The sequence below is a fragment of the Columba livia genome, chromosome 2 (assembly GCF_036013475.1).
Source record: "Columba livia isolate bColLiv1 breed racing homer chromosome 2, bColLiv1.pat.W.v2, whole genome shotgun sequence".
In the NCBI taxonomy this organism is placed as follows: Eukaryota; Metazoa; Chordata; class Aves; order Columbiformes; family Columbidae; genus Columba; species Columba livia.
This window is the reverse complement of record NC_088603.1, coordinates 20736422-20753207: the sequence shown is the minus strand read 5'-3', so window position 1 is coordinate 20753207 and position 16786 is coordinate 20736422. Positions and strand designations below refer to the sequence as shown.

The 16786-nt window shown below is 36.0% G+C and overlaps 1 protein-coding gene across 23 annotated transcripts in view; it reads right to left on the bottom strand.

Moving 5' to 3' along the window:
- NEBL (nebulette) overlaps positions 1–16786 on the bottom strand; it is a 253116-nt gene that overhangs the window by 96062 nt on the left and 140268 nt on the right. For 14 of the 23 annotated variants that reach the window (XM_065050813.1, XM_065050833.1, XM_065050829.1 and 11 more), the window contains 2 exons: positions 855–16786; positions 24–74 (listed from right to left, as the gene is read on the bottom strand). The exon at positions 855–16786 is cut by the window's right edge. The exons of 2 other annotated variants lie outside the window; for them this stretch is intronic. In XM_065050813.1, coding sequence (XP_064906885.1) covers positions 24–74; positions 855–992 — 189 coding nt within the window. In that variant the 5' untranslated portion in view covers positions 993–16786. Of the gene's footprint in view, positions 1–23 lie in introns of all 23 variants that reach the window. 7 more of the 23 variants (XM_065050816.1, XM_065050819.1, XM_065050820.1 and 4 more) reach the window with 4 other exon arrangements.

The window sequence follows — 16786 nt, the reverse complement described above, 5'->3', positions numbered from 1 at the left end:
AAATTTATTGGGGTTTAACTCACCCTTTCTTCTTCTTCTTCTTCCTCATCCACATTTTCATCTTCTCTGAGATCCTGAATGACAGATACTTGCATTTTAATGCTTTGCAGAAAACAACAATGAGAACTCTAAAAAGGTTCAGTACTGCAGGACACAGCTCAGACCCTCCAGCATGCCTGGAATCAACACTTCACTTGTGTCCTCCACTGCACTTAACTCTACCAATGCTCCTTCCTTATTTAGGCAGCACTTGACAGTCTTTATCTGAACAATTCAGAGTGAGTGAACTGAAAGGCATTGCAGATGGCCTTGCTGGCTATCAGTCGCAGCAGAGCTAATGCTTTCTTACAGATAAAATATAATTAAATGACCTATCCCAGTAAACTATTTTTAAAACTACTATGAACACAGTTAATTAAAATACTGTGATGCAGTTAATTCATAACATAAGTAATTTAGCAAAATTAACAGGCTTAAAAGGGGTACGTTGACTCTAGGGTTATGGGAAAACTGCCCAGTTTCAAGATTCAATGTATCACTGATTCCAAAGCCAGTTATCATTAAACTTTATTTTGTTGGTTCAATAACAGAACTTTTTGATTTTAAAAAGCACATTCTTCTCCTTTTCCAATAGATGTAACTGCTGGTATGTTTTTCAGGAAGTATTCCTTTTACAAGAAGCATATAAAATTCCTAAAATGCTTTGCATATTATGTCAGCTGAAGGTTACACCCGTGCATACATAGATACAAACACATCTGTATACTTACAAGTATACATGGCTATGCATTTATACAGATATGACTGTTCCTTCATTGTTAAAAACTGCCATGGTCTGCATTCTCAAAACCAACCTTTTTCAGTATGAAGTCATTGACTCCAGCTGCAATGAAACTGAGATAAATCCTTATGCTGATGGATATAGTGTCGCAGTGTTTGCTTCTGCAAAACATGCAAGGAGGAATTACAGGACCAGTCGGAGTAACCAGCATCTTAACATTATTTTTCTTTAAAAACTGTTACTTATGTACTTCTCATTTTATAGAGGTCATGATATTGAACTTCAGCCAGATAAGTGATTCACCACTAGATAGCTTTGCAATTGGGCAAAGACATAAGGAATGTGTACTCTCAAAAAATGTCTTCAAAGAATTGTATGTACTTGTGCTCAAACACAATGTCCTTAGAGCTTATTTAAAAACATACATTTCCTTAGAAAAAGAAACATTTCAAAGAAGAGGAAAAAAAAAATAACATTTGAATTAGTTAAGGTCTGAAAATTTGAAAATAATATTGAGAACTAAGGCAGAAACTGTTTTCAGTCTATAGTAATCAAGTCACAGAATTCTTCATATGTTTATAGTACAAAAAGCTTCAAGATATTCCATTCTGCTACTTCAAATATAACCTGCTAAAGTTCAGATTTGGATTGACATTGCTGAAGTTCAGGTTGAAACCTAGAAGTCTGGTTGGTATAGGTGAGAATTACCTGTAATTTATGCTGACTACTTTGCAGCTCAGGATGTTTCATCTTTATGGAAACAAATGGTTTGGTCTTATAAGATGGGTAGTAACAGGTCATTTTTTAAGATTATGGCCACAGTAAACATATTCCTAAACAACAGATGCATGCATGATTTCAAGGACCACATGTTAAGGAGACAGAGCACCTACAAAAGCGTCAGACAGAAAGGCAGCACCAAGACTTCATTTTTGGATTTTTTTTATAATGTTGTAAATACTATATTCCTACAGTGCAGTTAATTTCCCTTTCCCTCCTATATTTAATAAATATTTTAAGTGGAGACATTGAAAAATATTTACGAGAGTAGAGAAAAGCTGTTATTACCTGCAAAGCTTGCTGACTATGACGAAATATTTTGCTATTTATTGCACCAGAAAGCAAATATGGTCAAAATGCCAAAGTAAAAACTGTTCGGATTTTTACATGCTTACATTGTATCTGGTGGGTTTTCAGCAGCTGGACGTATCAAAATCTGTATATTAATTGTGGTTGTCTTATAATGGCTTCTGCATAATAAAGATCTGTTTCCTCTTTAGTGTGATCTTCAACTGATTTGATAGAATTCATCTTTCCCCATTTTTACATCATCTGGGTCAGGCATAGCAGAGCATCCAACATTGTCATGTCCCATGTAACTTCCATAACACAGGGATCGCAAGACAGCTGCTATAACTCATCATATTAAAGAAAAATATAATCCTATGTAAAAAGGAAACACGGGAAAAATATCATGGTATCAGCTAACCAAATATAAGCTACTCAAAATGGCACTCTTCACATAACAGATGCAGTAAGAAACTATATGATATAGAAACCTGCCTGCCTTTTTTATCCTCCTCAAAACACTGAATACTGTCAGATAACATTCACTGTGCAATAAAGCAAGCCTGAAAATTTAATATATCCAGATATAATTCAGAGAATAATTTGTTATTACCCTTTAAGAGTTGCAGGGTTTAGAAGTGCATCAGGATACTATTAGCAGCGTGCAAGTCAAGAACAAGCTTAGGTTACTTCCATAGAGGTAATAAATAAACGAGGATCAGCAGACATACTTGGTATAGCAAAAGTTTGTGTATATTTACAGATATTTTTAAAAACTACTCTAATCTACTAAATCTAACCTGAATAAAGACCTGGTTAAAATGCTGAGCTTTACATCCCCAAAATGATCATGAAGGAAGTTGTATCAAAGATCACTTTTCACCTGCAAAACCTGAATTTTTACCAAAACCTTCAAACTGACACTTCTGAACCATTTTCCAGTGTATATAATGGAATAATCTGTATTCATTCATTCTGACATGAAACTGTATATATTAAAGAAAACCCAATTGTGCAGCATTTTGAGAACACTGTAATGGATTGCTAAGCTATGTCTATCCAATAATATTTGTATGATACAGGCCAAAAAGTAGATTTTATTATTGCATTATAGATATCTTAAAATACACACAATGGGGGGAAGTGGGTTCTTCAGGGAAGTACCCAATATGAACTCATTAAAATTTTGTAAGGGAATGTTGCATAGCTCCGCATTGCCACTATCAGTCACCTTGCACGGATGTTTCACATCTCAGTTCCAATTAAGCCTGAAGAACAAGGCTATTTTGTAGAAGCTGCAATACAATCAAAATAACTGTGCATTGTCTAGAAGGTTCACAGAAGCACAGTATTTGCAGTAGACAATCTTCACTGTGTGTGGATTTCAGATGGAAAAGACAATCAACCTATATGGTTTATCCCTTGAAAGGAGACGGCTGAATCTCCCAATACTTGTAGCCACCATTCGGTTACGTCAATGTACTATTTTTTGACACAGATCATTACTCAAGTATGTAGTCTAAATGCACATCTGCTGAGGAGGCTGATGGGGGAGAAACATGGGGTATATAAAGAAGCCCGATTCCCAAAAGTATGTGCTGGTCCTGCATGCAAATGGTTCAGGCACACAGTTATGCAGCTTTCCTGCTTTGATCACACACAGCTGTGTCCACACATGGCCAAAGCCACACCACCTCCTTATCCCTTTATCAATATTTTCAGAAATACATTTGAGAGATGCCAACCCAGAAAGTTAAAAGGCTTCATCTTATTTTGGCCCTGATACACTTAACAATTTAGCAGGTTTTCTCAGTTCTGCACTGAACAAATTTGGACTTTTTTTTCCATGGTATGATCCCAAAAGTCTTCTGAGATCTGCAATATCCACATGTACTGTTGAGCTGAAAGAACTTCTTTACCACTTCACACAACAGCAGAAACTGCGCTTGTCCTAGAAAAGGTACCAGAAACACCACAATCTCAAAACTATTCAGTAGAGTCCCGCATGCAATACTTCAACACGGGTTGCAAGTTAAGGACCAAGGTATTGCAGCTGGAAAATCTGCACAGCATTGTACTGAGAGGTATATACACATTAGGAATATGCTCCTTCTAATTCTGGACTGCAAACCTAATAAGAATAGAGGTAGAGTTTTAGTGCTTTAACTATACTGCTTCTAGTGAGTAAAAATGAACCCACAGACTTTCCTAAAATGAAAATGTTATTTTCTGTTCTTACTGGACAGACACACACATTACCAAAGTAAGTGCAATTAATTCAGCACAACACAGCTGGTGGTCTCTTTTCAAAAAGCACACAAGGCATTTCTAAGTGCTGAGATTCAATTACTTCTCATTTCTAGAAATGCTCATCTGTCACACTGGAAGAGCCGAGCAGCCCTACACAAGTTCAGAGTTAGGCTATCAGCATCACAATCACAAACAGAAAGAAAGCAAGGGATCCCAGCCTGCCAGTTTTAACCTCTTCTGAACATAAAATACCAATTAACATTAACAACAAAAAAAAAAAGGGATGATTCTATTTAGAAAAAATCTTACCCAGAAACTTATATCTGTAAGATCATTAACACTGCATTTATCAACAGCACTTCAAAATCTTCAAATATCTCACGGTTCTAAGCTAAGATTTTCATTCAATGAAAATATTTTCTTTTGGAAGCATAGAATGACAATGGTATTTTCAAAGGGAACAGAAATGAGATGTTAGAATACTGATTCATGAAACCCAGAAAACTGAAAGAGTTTTCAATGTCTAATAAACACATAAATACAGATTTTTTTTTTTTGCCAACACATGCAGAGACATTGTCTAGCCCAACTGGATCTTGATGACAGAGCATTTCAGATGTCTGTATGGTACAACTGGTTTCACATAATAATACCCAATGTAACATAGTTACCAGAAGCAGTGCAGCTATGCAAGCATGACACTGCCTGAGTTAAATTCTTTCCTACACAGCTAATTATCCTGAGAAGTGAACTCATTCAGAAGTGGGAGTATTTATAAGGGTACTAGATTGTGCCGTGCAGATGTTACCTTAGCTGTGAAATACATTGAAATAAATAAGCATAAAGCTTTTTCAGATACTAATGCATTCTAAAAAAAAAACCCAAAACTTCATCTTCATTTTTCTGGCAATATTCATAATTGCCTACTATGTTTGCACAATACCTTTTAACCCTCAAAGATAGTATTTCCTAAATGGGATATATAGTTTCACCCATTTTTTTTCTCATTTTTCATTTGTCAATAAATTAAATCCTCAATAACAGAGGAATTTGGTCTTTCCAACCCTCCCCGAATATTTTCAGTTTAACCAGAACCCTGAAAAATCTACTGCTCCTACAGCTCTCTTCATAATTTGATGCATCAAGAGCCGAGACCAGAATCAGCCAAGCTTGACTGCATTGCAACTTTAATCCACATTTCCTGACATAGCTGCGGAATTTCCCTCCCTTGCCAAGTGTCACAAAACCCTTCTCCCCTTACTCAAGTGTCCAACTAGGTATGGGAGCCCATCAGAGATAACAGCCCTGGTTCAGAGCAGCTGAGACTTTTCAGCACTCCTCACCTCTTACTAGTGCCATTACAACAATAAATAGTCCAGACATTTATTCCTATTTCCTACAAAACTGGTGCCCTGATGCTAGTCCTGTATCCTAGTAGTTGAGAGACCTGCACACTAGTCCCCTGCAGCCAGTGGAGAGCAGCACACATCCAAGCTGTCCCTCTGCCCTGCAACTGGTGCCCCAGATTTCATAAGGCTGTTCTACAGAAGATGGACAGAAAATGAAATTATCTGTTGCTTGTGCTACTGTGTGAGGTATCCAGAACAACAAAAGCACATTCTACTGTGTGAGGTATCCAGAACAACAAAAGCACATTCAACTGAAGAGGGATTCAACAGAGAATTTGTGGCTTTTCACTTAGTACTGCTCAAATGGAGAAATGTTTAGATAATAGATTGATCAAAGTTTTCCAAGCACAAACTTGTCATTTTATCCAAACCTAAATCCTATGGAAGAAAGAGCCAGGACTATATAATACACAGCTAAAATTATCAATGATTGCAGGTAAAAGGGATGAAGCCATTAATTAACTTTATTTTGCCTCAATAAAGCCTAAAAAGCTAAAGATAGTCCCTCTCTCCTTTCAGAGACTATATATTCATATACAGCTTACTGTAATGTGAAATAATAGAAAGATATATTTGGCTCATATACAGACTCTTGCATACATTTTCTTAGCCATATAGACTGGGTATGTGTACCTACCAGGAATTCTTCTTTTGCCATTACTTCAAATTCAACTGCCTGAACTGACAGAATCCTCCCACACCAGGAAGAGAAAAATCAGACCTTTCCTATAAATTTAATTTTAGTTGTAATTACATCCACCAGCATATAGCCCTCACCTACTTAATCAATGTATTTTTCTAGAAACTAAAACCACAGCCGGTTACTTTACTTTTATTTAATTAAGTTTTTTCTTCTCCATTAAGTTTTTTCTTCTTGCACTTCTGGTGTTTTGATAGTTCTAATACTATAACTTCAATCACACTCTCTCTGGAGAGAACAATACCATAAGTAACACATACCTTTAAAAAACCTTTATAACTTTACTGTTCTGGAATATTTCACATTACTATGACTCTCAAGTAAGTTAAATTTGCATCAAATTGCTACAGATAGCTAACACTAAAATAATTTAAGTTCTTCACTGACAGTTATTTATAATCATAGCTTTTAAATTTCAGAATAGTCTTCAGAAAACTCCCCAAAATAGAAAAAACTGAACCAAACAGGCCAGGATTAAAAAAAAAAAAGAAAGAAATTTAATGAACACATTTGAAGTAACAGAAGTCATGTGTTCAATGTGTTCAACGATAAAAAATTTATCCAAGTAACTTTGTTTTTTAACCAAGAGAAATAATTTCAAATCATAAATAATTGATGGAGAAGGTCTATTTTGAAATATATTCAGACCTCAGAAGACAAAAATAAACCTGTAATTATGTAATACATACAACGTCTTCATTGTGCTTAAAATTACTGACTCTTAAATAGTTCTCATTTGGAGAAACTACCTTTTTTTACTTTTTGAATTGTGTCTATCATAAGATTTAAACATGAAAACAAGTTGCACATTCTTTGTACCCAGAAGGGTTTAAATCTGGATTGTCATAGTCAAGCTTCCCTCTTAGCCTACTGTTCTGCATGCGACAGGTTAAGACACCTATACACAAGAGCTGTACTATGAATTTACCAGTGTACTCGAAGACAAAGCACTTAATATATAAAATGCACAATCAGAAAATATCCATAATTTTCAAGACAGAGAGTTTACAATGATTGATGGATAGCTCATTCTTTCCAAAAGCCTCCTGTGGCAAAATACTCTGCTTGAATAGAGTAAATATTATTTTTGAAGTGCTTATAATAGGTTGCAACGGATTCAGAAATAAAACTGTTAATAACCCCATATTGAAAAGAATCTTATAGCAAAGAACCCTATACTAAGGGCTCTCTGGACACCCTAATCCTGTAATTGAGTTCATGGCTGTAATTCAGAAGGGCAACTTACAAGTTCTTAAGCATTGACTACAGCATTGAAGAAAATACGTTAAAAATACAAAAGCTAGCAATAAGTTGTCACAGGAATGTCAGATCCTTACATACACTCTGTTTAACAATGATATACACAAGTTTCCATGACAACAGTGACAAGATGATAAAAACATCTTCTTCCATCATCTACTGAAAAATACATTTCTGCTTATATCATTGATGAAGTGGCAAGCACCTAATTTAGGAATGTCGACTTGCATTTAGTAACATATTTTTATATTCAGAGTAATGAGCATCATATTTTTAAAGGATTTAACTGAATATCTGAAGCACATTAACATGATTCATGATCTGATTTTTTTTAGTCTTTTAAAGCAAGTTACATAAAACTTCACCTTTTACTTTAGTCACCCTACAAAGCTAGCTGCGAATTTCAGCTTATTTTTCCCCTACCCATGGAACTCTCTTTTGCACAGATCAAATAAAAGCTGATCTAGTATTTCCCACACAAATAGTGCAGATTTTGGCAGAATAATACTTTATTTTTAAATTGGCTTAATTCTTCTCCATTCACAAAAATTATAAGGCAGTTCTGCTTAATCAGTTATGTAATTTGCTTTCACATTAGAACATCATCTTCTAGCGTGAATTGTTTTCTTCAAAACAGTAGTGCACAGAAAACTGGCATTTCTTGCTCCAGCTGATTTATTCCTGGGACCTGGTTACCCCTGTAAACAAGCAATTCCAATGACATCGGTGGAATTTAAACTTGCAGTTATCTCGGTACTGGTAATTCTAGGTGAGCACACTTCCGAATCTATAAAGTAACATCATATTACTTATTAAAATTTGAGTTCTCACATATTACTAGTGTAAAAATAGCTCTCATAAATTAATAATAAAAATGTAGCCCTACATTGCTCTTCGTATAACACAGTACATCCAAATTACCGTATTAAAAGCACAGTGAAATGCAGTTCTTCCAATCCAAGAAGGTTAATACCTGCACCATGTGAAATAACACAGCAAGTACCTGCTGAGAGGAGGAAGGCAAAAGAAATAATATAGCAATGTTTTGTACACTACAAATTATCCAGAAAAAAAGCCTTTGGGCACGGTTGCTTGTTGCTGTTAATAACATTAAAGAATAATAACTACTCTATACTCATACAGCTTCTTGCAGTTAAGATTTCAAAGAATTTTATAAATACAGGGCTAGAGCCTGTGATGGAGGATACTGACACAGAGCAAGCCAAGTCCTCTCCCTGTCCTCAGGAATTTGAGGACTAGGTTGGATTCAGGCTTAAGATGGACCAGGCATGGGTAGCCTTAATTAAGCCTAACCAAAAAACCTGCTCTAGATCAGTCGACTCATGGCTACTTGAGAGCCAGAGGTTTGTGAGGTACAGCAGACTTAATTTGGGGAACAAGCCGTCTTAAGTCTCCTTCGAACATCTGGAATTTTGTAAAGACAATTCAGACCAGGGTAAATAACTATTCTACAGAACTGCTCTTTGCTATATACCTGAAGATATATGATCATCCTATAATTCTGTTTTACAAGGTGGAGAACAGGGGGCCATGAAGTAAACTAGCATCTCCAGAGTAAGAAAGGGAGCCTGTGATTAATCAAGACTTCTTGACTCTCAGCCCTACAGTTTCAATGCTGATATCATAGAGCTTCTCAGCAGGACTTTTCCTGGCTCTTTTTCAGTGATATTTCTGTTAAGTCATTTTCAGTATAAACTAACTCTTCACTTACAATACTCCACTTGCAGCACCGAAGATTTTTTTCTTCTAGAACATTTTGCTGAACAAAATTTCAGAACAAATTTTAGTGTTAATATAACTTAGAAGGTAAGAAAGCGAAGAGTGTGAGGAGAACAGACCACAGAGCAGTCTTTCATTTAGCACCTTATTCTAAATTATATTTAGTAAGTGACTGGGTTAACATGCAGCATAGAGTTAGAGTAACAGTGTAGTTACTTGCTATGCAAATTAATTGCAATGTCTATGGAGTTACAGATAGTAACTATTTGGCATGAAACAAGCAAGATAACCTATATGAAAAAAGGCATATAGAGAGATAATATCATGTTCCTTCCTTACCTTCTGAAGTCTAAATTCAAGCTATGTTAAGATGGTTTTATGTTTAATTCAAAAGAACAGGTGATATTTAAAAATTAATTTCTAGTCTAGTTGGGTAAGGTTCTATTTAAACTGCATTTTTGTAAATATTTATTCATTTTTTTACATACATAAGCCATCACCAGAGAATTAATTTATGTTAGGGCCTAAGGCCTAGCTTTGAAGAGCTTTTAGTCTTTATCTCTGTGATGATCTCATGGGAAGTCTGAGCCTGCCTTTCAGCAACAAAACCTCTGAAGCCTGAGGCTGCCTCTGGAAGAATTATATTCCTTCAGGTCTGTGGTAAATGTTTTCGGCAGCTTTACACTACAGCTCAAGAAATTTCTCAATCTCATCAGAAAAGTGTATGCAGTAACGATGATCTGTAATACAAAACTGTAAACCCTGGGGGCAGGAAGTGCCTAATCTTACATACAGGGATGCTATTCTACAGCCCCAGAAGTAACTACATATTTCACTTCCTTTTAACAATTTTAAACCACCTCTTTGCAAGATGAAGATGCAGCTGTAATAAGCTCTGTGTAGACATTCAAAATATGTCAGACTCAGCTTCCCCAAGCTTATATTTAAATCCTGGGATATTAACACCCAGTACCTGACTAATGCTACCCACAGGGGTTTTTTTAAGATGTTAGAATTTTATACAGCTAAAAATCAAACTCAGGTAAAAAATGAATATCAGAACAGAAGTCATGTTAATCTCATGTTGGCTATAAGGCTAATAATGAGCTTAATCTTACTGTTTCACCATCATTAAACATACAAACAGCCTTTGGAGCAGCAGCCAGAACCCAGTGACCCTGTCCCTACTGCGTAATAAGCACAGGACTCAGCCCTGCTCCCTTCTGAGACTCTTCTTTGGCACATGTACATTCTTTTTCTTGTCTGCACCATGGTAAAATGACAGCTAAATGTCCATCAGGACCCACATCACAGTCTCAATTAGGCCACTCAACTGTGGGCTCAAATGCCTGTTGGGCTGGAAGCAACATCTGCCACTTCCTAGAAGAATGACATTTCACCGGAACTAACAGAAAAATGGTCACAAGCCTTCCCCTCTCTACACATCCACCGGAGTTTCTGAGCAAGTGTGTTTGCCACATATATACTGCAGTTGCAGAGGCAGGCTCCAAATTCAATCTTATATTAGACTTTGGATGGGAAGCTCTGATGGGATCCAAGGAATGGGTAGATGAGGGACCATTTGAAGGGAGCATGCAGAGTACGTGCCCGTTGCTGTAACAGATCTGCAGACTCTGCTTTCTGCTCATACACTTCATCAGATTGCCGGGCTTCAGCTTTACAACGTAACTGCAGCTGGAATCTCTTGCAATGATGGACCAGTGGATCATCCCCAGTAGCTTTTCTGAATAGTATTTGGATAACTTCATAATGACACAGAGGCAGATGGAGACATCACTTATCAGACTATCAGCACTTAAAGTCAAGTTAAATGACCAAAATTTAAAAAGCTTATGTTAGGTGCCCATGAACTTTGCTAAATAAAAATTTGAAATAAATAAATAAATAAATAAATAAATAAATAAATAAATAAATAAATAAAGGCAGTTATTTGCCAAATGAAAGATTTATACAGTTGTCACTTTCAGAAAGGACAACACAACTGCCCTACATGAAACAGCAAACAATCTTAAAATGGAGAATACATAATTAACTTTTTGTCATGACCAAATTCAGACAGGTGAGACTCCCCTCTAGAAGAAATGTTTAATTTCTGAGATTCAGTGTTAAGGAGCATAGGGTCACTTCAAGGACCGAACTCCTGAATCTCACATAATTAAAACAAATCCTTAAATACTAACATAAGACTCAAAAAAGACAAGTAAACCAGATAAAAATACTAAGTCTGCATTTAGGTTTAATGATCCTGAAAGATCTCTGTCTCATCTTGAGTCAAACAAAATATTAAGATTTAACTCCATAAACTTCAAATTGCTGCTTCTTTGAAGGCTGCCTCTATCTGCATTTTAACCACAAAAATGTCATCTTTCTCCCAGCTATGATGTAATAGATGTATAAAAACAAGTTATGCAAGCAGATAAGTGAATTTTGTCCATATATAGAAATCTAGATGAATCTCCAATTTGTCCAATTTAATTAAAATCAAGTTTTGTGATGTAAAATTTGGTTTGCCTCTACTTCCTGCTCAAGTCTATCAGTCTTCACTGTTTTGCTTATATTTGAAAAGCAGAATTTCTGCTATGATTTGTTGCCTCTACTGTAAAATGACTTCCAGACAATGCAAGAATATGGACATTCCTCATAGATTTTCTGTCTGCTACAAATTATAATTCATTCTTCTGGCAACTGAAATTAATGATCTACTTTAATCCACTACTCATCCTTTGTAGTCCAGCCACAAAAGAAAGAAATTAGTGTTTAAAAACAAACAAGCTTTGTGTTCTAAAAAACTCACCAATAAGAGTTTTCATGCCATGCAGATAGCCATTATCCTTCCATCAAAAAGGACCACACAAAAGTAATCCCTAAGGGTACAGCCCTGCCAAATCAGAGTTATGTTTGAAAATAAATATAGGAGAAGTTCTCTGCCATACACCGTTCTCACATAAGAAAATGGCAGAATCTCTACGAAAATTACAGAATTTGTAACTAGTACAAAATATTACAGGTGCTCAGTACTCACTGTATAACTATTTCCAAGTAATGTAAAATAGCATTATTGGCTACACATCTGCAGGATTATGTTTGAAGAAACAATACCCTAGTTGTTTTCTGTGCTTCAATATTCCTATTTTAGACAAAGGTATGAATATTTACTCGTACAATGCAAAGATAGTGTAAACATTAAAGTTTAGCACAAATGCAGTATGTAGTTTAACATTCCCTGACCTCTTTTATAGACTATCCTGAATTGAAGCTAAATGCTTTCAATAATTCATTTAAAAATAATCTTATCTGTGAAAAATAATTCTCATTATTAACAGGTTAACTTCATGCAAGTTTTGAAACAACTCACACTCAGATCACAATAACCTGAAAAACACAAGACTTCAGCAAGTTTTAAGTTCAGAAGGTATCAGTTTAATAGGATTTACTCCATTTATCTAAGTTATTGAGACAAGAAACTGCTGAAATCATTATAAAGATAATTCTTATTTTCAGAACCCCTTAAGATGGGAACTTTTCAGGCAAACTGTAAAGAAAGATACAGTAGCTGATATGTATTGATTACCAATGCAATCAATGTAGGCATTCCAGAGTCCAAACATGGGGTTTTTTCATTTTCTTGGAGCTGGGGAGGGCTTGGAAAAAAAGGCTAAAGTTAGCTAAACTTTAAAATCAATTAGGTATAAGTAGAAGATGACCTCATTAAATAAGTCTCAGTTTACAACTAAAACCCAGGTTTCCTTCTTTTACAGGATGTATTATCCATAGTATGGTTTAGTTTATTGCACTCTGAATTGCAGATTATACTCTGCCAAAAACAGTAAATGTACTCATTGGTATGGAAAAAAGTCTATTAATATATTCTCTATCCATGGGAAAAAATAATTTGGAATGGAACAATGTTCCTCTATCACCTGTTATATACTGTACCATGTATTGTCTTGATTCAAATATAAACAGGAAAAGACAAAAGGTTTTCACATCTTTGCTCATTAGAAAATGAACTATATAGGCTTTTAGTCAAAATATGGTAAATATTGTCTGCCAGTATTTAAGATTCATAAGGATGCAGAAATTCCCTCTTCTGCGTCACTCATTTGAGTGTGTGTATTCTGATTTAATTGGACAGTCCTGTGGTTTTCCACATGGTTTCACAGTTTCCCATCACCTTCTTTCAGGATATCTAGGTTTACTAATCTTCCATTTAATAAACACAAATTTAAAAAAAAAAAAAAAAAAAAAGCTTTGTCTTTTCAAATAACTAAGAAGTGTTTGTTCAAAACATATCAGCATGAAGAATTTGTTCTGCATTTACCCTGGGCAGTCCAGTGGAATGAGAGTTCAGAATGATGGACGGTGCTCAGAATAAAGAGAAAAAGGGAGTGAAAGTTGACATTGGTAAAGCTCTTCTTTTGTTCCGAAAGAATATTAATGACTCCTGCTCAGTCTTTCATCAAAAATTCATTCAGAATGCTATGTTATTGAAAAAAATGTTCCACTTGGAGAGAAGTACTCATGTCACTGCTGAATCAGAAGCTGTCAATAGCTACAACAATACACATTTTTAAAGTACATCTTTGTCTTCTGAATAAGCCTTTCAAATGGTAAGCTTAAATAACATGCCTTATGTGCCCCAGCCTGGTGATTCTGAAAATGTCTCTTTGCACCTCTACTCTCAAAACTCAATTGAAAAAATATCGTTAAGACAAGAATGATTGCAGGTGGCAAACAAACTATTGCATAAAAACAAAACAAAAAAGGTATAGATACAAAAACCTAGAAAAGAAAGTACCTCATAGCAAGGGACAGTCCTGAGCTCTGCCATCAAAATTTATAATTTTGTTTCAGTAAGTTTATGTATTTCTTTTCTTTATACCTTCCACACGTCATTGTCAATATGTTAATATTTTCAGACTGCTTATAGTACTGTAAGAAATTTAATTTAATTTTCACCCATATTGTTATATTCACTTCCATGAATTTGTTTTAATTCTCAAATTCATCTGTAATGACAATTATTTCTTCACAGGTGAAACTATCTTAAATACTGTATTTACATGAGGCAATGTCTTTTGTGTATAGATGTTAATTTCTTTCAGTATTCTGTCTTAGCTGCATATTTTTTCCAGACACAAAAACATTTTTGTGGAGAAGTGGTAAAAAGGATGTTTATTTTTCCTACAGAGAGCTGTAGCCACATGATTTCCTCTATATCACTGTGGCTTCTCATTCTTTTTTCCAGCCTCCATTCACCAGTGGTGCTTGGCTGCACAGAGTCCCCACTATCATTCCAGATTTATGGAAGAAACAAACAGAAGGAAAATCTGGCAGCATAGAACATCCATTCTTCTTCCAAAATCTAAAGCTGAAAACATTTTTGAGAATATGTCACTGCTTGATACTTTCAATAGCATGTTCTTATATTGTATGGTACAGTTAAAAATGTTTTTTACTTAAATCCTACAGCCAGATCTTATTTACTGAAGACTGCTGCCACACAGCCAACTTTGCACAGGACATGGTACGAAAGCAATTCAAGATGTCAGAGTAACTGTTACACCTGTTCTGCCTCCACCTTCTCATCCTACTTCCATCTCCAGACACCCTAAACAATGTTGAGCTCCTCCTGGACAGACTGAATGAACTGCAAGAATCACCAGATTCACGCTTCCCTTCCCCATTTAGTCTGAAAGTAACTCACAGGCTATGCCACACTATCCCATTCTCAGCCAATAGTACCACAGCTCCATACACCAGTTCAGAGGTAATTTTGGTGAGGCCACCTACACAGTAATCACACTGCATATCCCCTGATACAAGGGAAATCAGAGCTGGTCTAACACTTCGCATTGGTAATACCATGAGCACGCTGTTCACAATAACGCAGGGCTTCTACGACAAGGAGCTGAGGAGAGTGAAAGAGAAAGAAGTTCAGCTCTCATAGAACTGCCAAGATGAAGACAGCCACAGTGAAAACTGCAAACTAGTTTCCTGGTGCACTGCCAGGCTAATCTCTTGTCTGTTCCTGCATCATCCCCCTTCCTCTTCCACTGCTACCCTCCTTCCACTGGTGACATATGTGCAAGTGTCCTTACATCTGAGCTGGTGCACACTCTCTCTGGACATGTGAGAGTTTAAAGACTACGATCTTTAATATTTCCTTATATACCAAATATGCTCCGGTGCAAAGTCAGCCAGGGTAGTTTAATCCCACTGTTTTCTGGTCAATGGCCTTTTGTAGACTGTCCCTAACAAGCAGATGCTGGCACACAATAAGACAACTGTTCCTACAAAGAATGTACAACCATGATCAAAGCAGGCCATCTCATGAAAAACATACCCTACGGAGCTCAGCTGAGGTAATACTTTTCTACCTCATAAAATAGAGTCAACACCGCCAAGAAAGATATAAAGCAGTGAACAATCCCGTTCAAATTAAATCAACAGATGATTGTGAGTACACAAAACGCTGATGTGTTCAATCTCAAGATGTCAGTTTTACACTGTCACTCCTCAGATGAGAGCTTTACTTTTAGCACAAAAAAAAAAAAACACCTTTCCAAAAGCAATGTGAAAACATACTCCTCCAGAAAACTTACACATTGTGAAGAACTTTAAAAGGTCTAGGTCAACTTTTAAATCAGTTCATACGAAATAACACAAAATCAATAATAAGAATTAAGAATAAAACAATCTTTCAGGTAAAGAGTCACTAGAACAATTTCAGGCCAAGTGCAGGAAGTTTATGACTGATAAGCTTGATGTGACAAGATCAGCCAAGATGTGTTAGAATGTATGTAGTTTTCCAGTATATTTTCAAAAAAACTGAGAAAGCAGGAATTCCATTAGATAGCACTGCACTAAGACTCCTGTGGTCTCTACCCAGGTTGCAGAATGTAAACCCATCATATGGATCTCTGCCACCTGAGCTGACAAACTAAGAACAGACTGTCATGTCCTTTGCCCATACATCTCACTCTGTCAGTCCTGCAAGGCTCAAAATAACTCCCTGTCAAAATGAACATTTCTGCTGTATCTTTCACCAAACATTAATAGTTCTTTCCAAAAAGATTTGTCCCAATTTTCTTGTCCAGTTTGCCCTGCTTGCCTCCATCGCCACTGAGCAAAAGCTCAAATTTCAATGTTCTTCCTTCTCAGCTTTCTTCAGTCATGACTTTACATCTTCCCACAAGTTCAGTTTCTGTCTCCTTTACACAGGAAGCACCTGCAGCCTGTAGCCTGTCGAGGCACTGATGGTGCAGAAGGGAGAAATTCCCTATTCATACTGCAGATATTTCAGCTTGGTCCAATATACTGCAGTGCAACATCCAGCAGCAAATGCAGAGGCAATCCTGCATAGTCATCAGACAGCAAATTCTAGACATACTATAGCACTAAAGCAAATTAGATAGAGATCAACAGACAAACATTCATGTACCATATAATTCATCCTCTGCTCCTGTCTCATTTAATTCTTTTTGACAATACTAGCAAATAGAGCAGAAAATGAAGCTATCCAAAGAAAAAAAATAGATAACTTTTTTAAAATAT